This window comes from Podarcis filfolensis (assembly GCF_964270895.1).
Source record: "Podarcis filfolensis genome assembly, chromosome: 11".
NCBI lineage: Eukaryota > Metazoa > Chordata > Lepidosauria > Squamata > Lacertidae > Podarcis > Podarcis filfolensis.
In genome coordinates, this window is record NC_139613.1 from 16,536,367 (window position 1) to 16,546,621 (window position 10,255).

At 44.9% G+C, this 10,255-nt stretch overlaps 1 protein-coding gene across 10 annotated transcripts in view; it reads left to right on the top strand.

Annotated features, from left to right (window-relative positions):
- The window catches only part of RAI14 (retinoic acid induced 14), a 93,614-nt gene extending 84,145 nt beyond the window's left edge, over positions 1–9,469 (top strand). For 6 of the 10 annotated variants that reach the window (XM_083575571.1, XM_083575574.1, XM_083575572.1 and 3 more), the window contains 6 exons: positions 189–249; positions 1,507–1,625; positions 2,141–3,679; positions 4,511–4,660; positions 6,633–6,698; positions 6,963–9,469. In XM_083575571.1, the coding sequence (XP_083431697.1) occupies positions 189–249; positions 1,507–1,625; positions 2,141–3,679; positions 4,511–4,660; positions 6,633–6,698; positions 6,963–7,064 (2,037 nt within the window). In that variant the 3' untranslated portion in view covers positions 7,065–9,469. The remainder of the gene's footprint in view (positions 1–188; positions 250–1,506; positions 1,626–2,140; positions 3,680–4,510; positions 4,661–6,632; positions 6,699–6,962) is intronic. The other 4 variants (XR_014539537.1, XR_014539538.1, XR_014539539.1 and 1 more) reach the window with 1 other exon arrangement.
- Positions 9,470–10,255: the final 786 nt, after the last annotated feature.

The following is a 10,255-nucleotide window of genomic DNA, read 5'->3' on the forward strand; positions in this document are numbered from 1 at the left end:
AATCAAAACACCTGCCTTTTAACTATCCCAAAAGCTGGGAAAGCTTCAGTTGAGTGACAGTTCCTGACAAAAATGCATTGGCCGTTACTTCACAGAGTGGCAGGATTTTGATGTGCAAGTATTTTGATGAGGAGTGCCATGTTGTTAGCCCTCTTTTTAAACAAATGTTTATGTATTTTGCATTTCAGCAGGAAGATATCAGTGCCATTCACTCTGATGGCAAGGATGGGATGAGCGATAGTACTGCAGGTATGGTGTAAGACAGATGTTTTGGCTGGCCTATCACTTTCTCCTTCCGTACTCACCCACACCAGACAACCTACCAACCAAAAAAAGGTGCCTTCTCTCATAGAAAGTTGCCATTTGGCATCATGGTCTGTTATGCTAGGATTGTAAAATTCACTGCCCCGTTGTTTTTCAAGCATGCTTGGCAACATCTTGACCCACCTTGCCTTGAAATTTCCATGGTAGGAGGCTCCGCCATCTTTCTAAAAATCTACGTATAGTGTAGTATGTACAAAAGTAGCATTTTGTTTTGGACTGGGGGGGGTTCCCGCTTGGAACTCCTGCTTAACTATTGGGCATTGGACCCAGCCATTCATGCACACGCTCATATTCTAACCAAGCTTACAGGGTTGGTGTCAGGATCAAACATCCTGAGTTCCTTGGAAGAAGGAGGGGGTAGAAACGCCATTTATTTAAAATATTTATGCTTGCCTTTACCAAAGGCTCCAGGCAGCTAACAACGTTAAAAACCTCCATTTAAGATCATCCCCAGCATAAACAAAACAGCAGCCAAGCAACTCCATCCAGTGCCAACCACCGACCCCTACCCAGCAATTTCATGCCCCAATGTTTTCCCAAGCAGGTGGATAAATAACATCTACTTGAAAATTCATAAGTTGCTTGACACAGGTGACCTTCTCAGTGTCAAAGATGTTTGCGTTTGTTTGTTTGTTTGTTTGATCAATCAATCAATCAATCAATCAGTGTGTCCTTTGGCACAAGAGTCGTAAGTTTCCATAGACAAGCTTCCCCACAATCAGGTGCACATCTCTGGAGGTATTATTGGCTGTTCTGGTCTGAAACTGATTTACCAGGCTAACTTCCATTGTCCATGGGATTTTCACCATGGAAGACCTAGAATGACACAGCTGTGAGCCTGTAGCTCATTCTCTGCAAGAGATCCTTTTCAGTAGCAACCGTTGGGCAGGGAGGGAGAAGGGGGAGCCCCACCCACGGCCAGCATGTAACCCATAACAGAATACCACAAGAGAATGGGAAAAGGTTCTCCATCCCTCGTCCAATAGTTAACTTGAAAATTTGCAGGCTAGTTCACAAAAAAGCGACTAGCAAGTAGACACATTCCTTTGCTTTCTTTTTTTGCCCCGCCCCCACTTCCCTTCCATTACCAGATTTGCTTAACCATGTGTTGACTGAAAGCCTAGAATGATAAATTGTATTGTATTCCCTCTCCTCCTCCCCCTTCCGTTTCGCTTTTTAAAGGTGCTGATAGTTTATTGGATGTAAGTTCAGAAACAGACCAGCAAGACTTGCTTTTACTGTTACAAGCAAAAATTGCATCTTTGACCTTGCATAATAAGAAACTGCAGGAAAAATTACAGGTATGTATTAGCACCATCCATGGCACTGAACAATAACACATTGGGGGCATGTTTGCAGAAGGCTCCAGCTCACGCAGATCTCCTCCATGTAGACATGCCCCAATTATTTTTATTTATTAAATTTGTATGCCGCCCTTCATCCGTAGATCTCAGGGCAGTTCACAGCATAAAATGCATGCCTGACAGCCCTGCTTTCTCTCTGTACAGTGTTCATGTTAATTGCATGGAGAAAAGAATACCCAAAGAGGGCTTTGCTTGAAAGATGAGGGAGGAGGGTTTGAAATTCATTATATGACATTGGAATCAAATCTGCGATCTTTGAAAGATGCAAGGGCTCTCCTGGAAATCGGTGCATGCATGCAATCTTGTTTTGTTCCTTCTGTTAATTTGTTCCTGTTGCAGCCCTCTCTATTTCTCGAATCCCTGCAAAAAGGATAAGTTATTATGAGAAAAGGCAATAAGAGTTTACCAAAAAAAAGCAGTTGTTTAAATACTGCCATCTGCTGTCTCTACAGGCACGCGCACTCAAGACAGAAGACCTGGATGCAACACTGGATTCTTCTCGTTCCACCTGTGCGGAGTTTGATCACTCAACGGACAGGCTAAGTGAGAGCTCGGCAGCAGCAGCTCAGGAGATCAGCTGTTCTTCGCTGAGCTTAGCACAAGCTCAGGACGAGGCGAGCAGTAACGAAGTGAAAATCAGACAGCTGCAAGACAACTTAAAGGAGGTGCAAAAGAGGCTGGACAGCTCAGAAGCGAAGAGGCGGCATTTGGAGACGCAGCTTCAGTCCGGAACACTGGATACCCTTTGCTTGCTGAACAGCTCTGACATTTCCGAAAATGGCTCCGACCTCAACCAGAAACTGAGAGAAACCCAAAGCAAGTACGAAGAAGCGATGAAGGAAGTCCTGCACGTCCAGAGGCAGATGAAGCTAGGCCTGGTGGCTTCCGAAAGCAAAGAGGCGGACCTGCAGGAGCTCAGAGCCACGTGCGAGGAAGTCGAGGCGCTGAAGAAAGAACTGCAGAAGGCGCAAGAAGAGGGCGAGAGGCTCCGAGCGAAAGTGAGAGAGCTGGAGGAAAAGCTGGCGGAGAGAGAGAGGGATGCGGCCGGCACGATGTCAGCAGAAGAATGCGAGGAGATGAGGAGCTCCTATTGCTTGGTTATTGAGAACATCAACCAGGAGAAGGCGCTTCTGATTGAGAGGTACAAGGAGGGACAGGAGGAGATCAGGAAGCTCCAAGAGAAGCTCAGATGCCAGATGGAGTCTGGAGATGGTGAGGAAGCTGAGGAGGTGAGAGATGCAAAGAACCAAATGATCACCGAGTTGAACAGGCAGGTCAGCAAGCTCTCCCAGCTGTACAAAGAAGCCCAGGCGGAACTCGAAGATTGCAAGAAAAGAGGTGTTGCAGAGGATGCCGATTCAGGATGCATCCCTCTGGAGGAACATGAGAAGCTGATGGAGGTCACCGTCTTGCAGAGAGAGCAAGCTGAGGGCGCCCTGTTGGAAATGAAGGCCCAGTATGCAAAAGTGTTGAGCGAAGCAACCCAGCTCCAGAACCTGGTTGATTCACAGAAGAAGAACTCTGTCTCCATAACGGAGCATCTCCAGGTGGTCACTGCTCTCAGGGCTTCGCTGAAGGAAATGGAAGAAGAAATCGGCGAGCTCAAAATGCAGATTCTGCACAAGGAAAGCGAGGTTCAGCGACTGCAGAGGGAGCTCTTGGAAGAAGAAGCAGCTGTGTGCGAAGCTATGGTGCCCAGGGCATTGTATGAAGAGCTGCGATCTACTTCAGAGGGAGAAGTCAACTCCATGCTGTCCAAAGTGAAGGACTTGACAAAAGAGAGGGAAAACCTGTCTGCAGATCTTGCTCATTTGAGGAAGGAAATCTCACAAGTGAAAGGGGAGAAAGAGAGCCTCCGGACTCTCCTGGAAGCCAAGGAACAGGAAGTCAAAAGACTGCTTCATCAGTACCATCAAGCTCAAGAAGAGCTGCTTGAACTGAAAAAGGCCTCTGAGAATTCCTCGAAACTAGAAGAGGATAAAGATAGGAAGGTTGGTAGATCCTCAATCTTTTTGGGGGTGGGGTGAGCACATTTGGAACAATAAGAAAGTGTCATAGATCAAAAACAGTTGCCATGCAGAGGTATGCCCACTCATACCTGAGGTGCTGTGTCACAAAGCACCCTATTCACAGAAGGCAAACTGAGGCTAAAAGACTGAAGCCCATGAACCTGAGTAAAAGGCAAAATATTCAGTGTGGAGTACACTCATTGAAGTCAGTGGGCTTAATTCCCTTGATTTCAAGGGGTCTACTCCAAGCATATAGGGATGCGGGTGGCACTGTGGGTTAAACCACAGAGCCTAGGACTTGCCGATCAGAAGGTCGGCGGTTCAAATCCCTGCGACGGGGTGAGCTCCTGTTGCTCGGTCCCTGCTCCTGCCAACCTAGCAGTTGGAAAGCACGGCAAAGTGCAAGTAGATAAATAGGTACCACTCCAGCGGGAAGGTAAACGGCGTTTCCGTGCGCTGCTCTGGTTTGCCAGAAGCGGCTTAGTCATGCTGGCCACATGACCCAGAAGCTGTACGCCGGCTCCCTCAGCCAATAAAGCGAGATGAGCACCGCAACCCCAGAGTCAGTCACGACTGGACCTAATGGTCAGGGGTCCCTTTACCTTACTCCAAGCATGAGTTGGTCTCACCAGTGTCTCCTTAAACATGCTTTCTGGCAGTTTCACTGCATGTTTGAAATCACTTACCAGGGTTGAAGCAACAAACAAACCTATGGTTGACATTAAGTAAGATCTCTCAGCCAAATGCTTTTGGGAAGTTGTGTTTTCTTCCATCCTTTAGCATGCTGTCCCCTCTTCTTTCCTCCCGTACCAGATAATGGACATGACAAAGGAAGTTAGTAAATTGAAGGAAGCACTGAACAGCCTGTCCCAACTTTCCTATTCAACTGGCACACCCAAGAGACAAAGCCAACAGCTGGAGCTGTTGCAACAACAAGTCAAGCAACTACAGAACCAGCTGACTGTAAGTTTATAGATTATGTAATTGTGCAAATAAGTAGCTCTCTGCATTTGCCAAGGTTTGACAGGAGATGGGGGGTGGGTGTTATCTATTTTTTTAGTCATTCAAAGTGATGCAGAGGTTTCACCCTCGTTGTATCCCCACCCCCAAAAAATAATCACTTGTATGTATAATTTTTGGAGTGCATTTCTGAGAATGTAGACCCATTATAGCAATGTAAATTGAGTGTGAGTGCATAGTAGACCCTGGTTACTATATCTGCAGTAGAATGTGGTGTTGTTTCATGGCACGACTGCCAGATTCCATAAGGTTTTATGTGCTCTCTGAGCAAGCAGCATTTCAGGGAATATTCTAAGCTTATTTGTTCATTGCATTTATATCCCACCCTTTTCTCCAAGGAGCTCAAGGTGGCACAAATGGTCCCCCACTGTGCCCTGACTCCTCATTTAATCCACACAACATCCCTGTGAGGTAGGTCAGGCTGAGAGGCCGTGATTGACCCAAGGTCCCCCCAGTGAGCTTCATAGCTGAGTGGGGATTTGAACCATGGTCTCACAAGCCCTAGTCCAACACTCGTAACCACCGCACAACAGTGTTTCTCAAGCTTGGGTCCCCAGCTGTTGTTGGACTACAATTCCCATCATCCCTAGTTAGCAGGACCAGTGGGCAGGGATGATGGGAGTTGTAGTCCGACAACAGCTGGGTACCCCAGTTTGAGAAACACCGAACAATATCTAGGACATTAAGCCTCCGCCCCACACTGGCCCCCTATCTAATTGAAACAATTTGCAACAGACGTATTGAGTTGTTGCTGCTGCTGCTACTACTGCAGTTTCCTTCTCTTGTGCTGGGTTCCTGCCTTGATACCCAACTTGGTGGATTAGAGGCAAGGAAATCACACCAGGAGTGCATGGGGTCCATATGTAGAGTTTGCTCTAGAGAGGCAATGTGGTGTCGTGGTTAAGAGTGCTGGACTAAGACTTGGGAGACCCAGGTTCAGATAAGGCAGCCATGAAGTTCGCTTAGTGAGGATGGGCCAGAAATGCTCAGTCAGCCCAATCTACTTGTGAAGGTAAAAAGAGAGCTGACCTTGTACTCCACCTTGAGCTCCTTGGAGGAAAGTGGGGGGAAAGTATAGTAAATAGATATATAGAGTGGTCAAACGTGTGTGTGTGTGTGTGTGTGTGTGTGTGTGTGCTGCCTATCTGACTGGGTTGCCCCAGGCACTCTGGGCGGCTTCCAACAATTATAAAACCACAGTAAAACAGCAAACATTAAAAACTGGGCTGCCTTCTGATGTCTTCTAAAAGTCAGATAGTTGTTTATTTCCTTGACATCTGATGGGGGGCGTGCCACAGGGCAGGTGCCAGAAGCTGGACCTCAGTGTCTGGGCTGAACAATGAGGAGTGCAGACGCTCCTTCAGGTATACAGGGCCAAAGCCCTGTATTATGTTGTAGTAGTGTGATATCCCTTAGATGGGGATGTTTTGCAACAGAGGAGTGGAATGGGATGGATGGAGCTGCTTCACCTTCCACTTTCCCTTAGAAACGTCTAGCACCATTGCTTAGGTAAGTTTGGAACCCTTTGTAGGAGCAGAGCGTAGCTGTGGCAGCCTTTGAAAACCTGGTACCCTCCAGATGCATTGAACTACAACTCCTAGCAGCACATCCCTGCTTGTTACTGTTTATGGGATTTGTATTCTAAAACACCAAGCCTAAGGGAAGCTTCAGAAAGGGAAACAGCTGTACCATTTGCGATAGAGAAGGGACCATAGAGCTATCACCACACAAAGTGTATTTTATCCCACCAGTTTGGACGCAAAAGTTTGCCACCACTTGAACAGCTGTGAATCAACGCTGTGTTCTGGATTACAGCAACCAGCACCCCTTTGCCCTAAAACTAACCCCCCACTCCTTTAACAATGCAGTGTGTGATAAGAGTACCTGCATGTTCACTCTCTACCTTTGTTTACAGGAAACAAAGAAGCAACACCAGGAGATAGTCTCTGTTTACAGGACACATCTGCTGTATGCTGTGCAGGTAAGAGAGCCTTCATTGCCCTCACCTGCTTAAAGAACTCAGTAGATTATATCTGTATATTACTAAAGCAAATAGGTAGTGTGTGCATACACTCCAGCCAGTGCAACCTCTTGAAGGCATTCCCTCCTGTGTGAGTGAGGGTGTCTTGTAACATGGCACATGTCAGGAGCACCTCTTAAAGTCATCCTTTCCCAGCCTGCTCCCCCCACCCCAGATGTTTTGAACAGGCAACTAATATATATTTTATCTTCCATTTCTTTCTAGGGCCAAATGGATGAGGACGTCCAAAAAGTGCTCAAACAGATCTTAACAATGTGCAAGAGTCAATCGCAAAAGAAAAGTGAAACGATTTTTGCCGATCCCTAATGGTGCTGCTCTAGAGATTGAGACTCGCCTTAAAATGAGATTTGATTGGCACCCCCCCCACCCCAAGGAGGGAGCTGTCACATGTCTCTGCCACTCTTATTTCTTTATTTTTATGTATTATGAGCTAATGTGTTGTCATGTCTTCCCCTTGCCCCCAACCTAAAGTTCCCAGAGTGCTATTTTTGTGTATTGGAACAGAAACGTACAACTCTCTGTAAATTGCCATTACTTTAAATCAGGGGTGGTCAAAGTCTGACCTACAGTATTAGAAAGTGGCTCAGTGCTTCCTTTGGTGCAAGCTGTTGGAAGTCTCGGCTTGCAGTGTTGCATTTTGGATATGAATAAGTGCATCTTCTGGAGGTGGGGGAAGCGATGGATTTTTCAGTTCTTGGTTATCTAAAGAGGGGAAAACAAACCAGTTCATAGGTTTTAAGACCCTCCGACGTCCAGGATAACAGTAGATGCAACTTGGATTTTGAAATTCCTTTGGCCTTGTTAATTGGAAGGTGTGCCAGGGGGTGCCTCCTTGATAAGACAGGGCCCACGGCATGTACATACTACAAGACCAGTGATGTGTACTAACTCGATAACATAAAGCATAAACTTTCAGGTTAATGAATTTCGAACACGGCTAATTCTGCTAAAACCCCAGTTTCTTTATCAAACAGTAGGTCAAGCTATCTATGCAAATCCTTGCAGTGCTATTGGCTATGGAGCTCAGGAGGAAGAAAACGCAGCGTTCCAAACTACAAACAAGGGATCCGAATGAACTCATGATGTTTACAGTGAGCGCTGTTGTCTCACGGTTCCTAACCTCACTTTTGTAAAAGATCTCCTCTACAATATATTTTTACTGGCCCTCAAATTTAGAAATGTCTTTTTGTAATTAAAGCCATTTGCCTATTTAACACTACTACTTCTTTCTGTTTTTCTGCAGTAGCCTTTAATACCAAACGATTTAGGCGGTGGCCTTTTTCTCCGTCTCTCTCCCCCTTCGCCCAGCTGTTGTAAAATGCAGCAGAGGTATCCCAATCCCCTGGGAAAAGGCTCTGTTGAAGCAGAACTGCCCAAATACCGTACAAAAGAGGAATTACTAGCTTTCTTGCCAAATGTTGTAACGCCAAGAAGCACAGAGAAGCCTTGCGTTTTTCAAGAGCAGTAACATCTGTATGACATAGGAGTGCTCCTGCAAATTGCTTTCATGCCTACAAATCCTTTAGCAGAAAAAGATAACACTTATAACTCTGTATGTGATATACACTCAGGTATGGATAGAATGGGTCCAGCAATAGAGTGTGTGTCTCTCTTGATTATTAAAGTATACTGTATGATTATCCTATTTCACCAGCCCATTTTCACACCAGATTTATGTTGTAAACTGCTTTCAAAACCAGGCCTAAACCAGCATGACTGCTTTGGCATCTCCCAGCCTACCATGAGAATTGCAGCTTTCTGGGGGATTTTGTTGATGTTGGAGACCTGCACATAAATAGCCAGGTGCGATAGCAGTTTTTCAGGTTTTAAATCAGTTTGCAAGAGCACTCCTATAAGAATCAGGGGGGCCTTCTTTAAAACCTTTAAGAAGAATTGGGAATACCATACGTGTGCTGCAACAGCGGTTTTGTGTGTCAGAGAGACCCAGAAGCCTAAGCAACTTACATTGTACCTAAAGGGAATAACCATTTTGATTGTCATGTGTCTTCAACTTACAGCATGGTTTTACTCCTATCGTCTGCTGCAGAAATTCCCAGAGCTCTACAATAAGTGAAGTCTATAGGTAGGCAATTTACTCAGTGCCTGAGGGACTACCATGTTAATCATGTGCTAAATTAGCCTTCGCTGGGGCTACAGGTGTGGTTGGACTACAATTCCCATCATCCACGATCCTTGCCATATTAGCTGTGGATAATGAGGGTTGTAGTCTTCCAGCACCTAGGGACTCAAGGCTGCATTAAATAGTAGCCTACCATTTTATACAGCAGCCAAATTTAAATGGATTAAGAGCATAGGATCTTCTAGGTCTTCATATTATTAATATTATTATTATTTGAGTCTCCTTGGTTTAACTAATACCTATTAATTTGGACAATATTTCATAGTTAGATACCTTTTTTTAAACGTTCCAAAGAAATGTGAAAGTTTTGCTGCAGTACTTACAAAAATAAAAATAACAGGTCTAAAATATGCCAAGAAATGCTGCCAAGTATAAAACTTGAGGAACCGTTTTGTAGGTTGCCTGACAAAAACCTTAGCTTTTACCTTGTTTTGTTATGTGTATTTATTATGATTATCATTGTGGAACATTGGAAATTGTACACTATAGCTTAGTGATTGTCCTTTGTATGTAATTTTACAAACGTTTCATTCCGCAAATAAACAGTTTCTTTTTTTTCTTTTTTTTTAAATCTGCCTCTTATTTTTGTCTAATACACTTGTACTAGCAGCCTTGTAATAAGTTTTGTTCGGGAATTCTAAGAAACCGAAAAAACCAAACAAACTGCAGTTTGAAAGATTCGGTCCGCCATCTGAACTCAAACAGGTGTCCAATTATATCCAACCATAGATGAAAAACTGCTCTTTGATGTCAGAAACCGTTAAGAGGTGTCTGAATGCACAGCAAACAGACAGACCACTTTCCAAAATATATCGGCGATTGGGACATTGTAGTGAACCCAAGGGAAGAAACTCAAATATTTAAAGAACATAAGAAGAACATGATGGATCAGGGCAATCATCTTCTTATCACAGTGGTAAGCTAGATGCCCATGGGAAGCCTGCAACCTGAACACACCACCTCTCGCCCCTTCTGCAGCTTCCAGCAATGGGTGTTCAGAAGCACACTCCCTCTGACAGTGGGGAGAGAACATGGCCTTATCTTCCATGAATTTTGTCAAATCCTCTTTGAAAGCCACCCAAGTTGGTGGCCATTTTTGCCTCTAGTGGGAGCAAATTGCATAGTTTGTGTGCTGTATGAGGAAGCACTTTCTTTTGCCTGCCTTAAATCCACCATCTTCACTGGAAGGCCATGTGAGAGGGAGAAAAACTTCCTTTCTACTTTCTTCATGCCATGCATTATTTTATTGACCTCTGTCACGTCTCCTCTTAACTTTTCTCCAAACAATAAGCCTCAAATCTTGTAACCTTTCTCCACTCCCTTGACAATTTTGGTTGCCCGTTTCTGAACCTTTTTC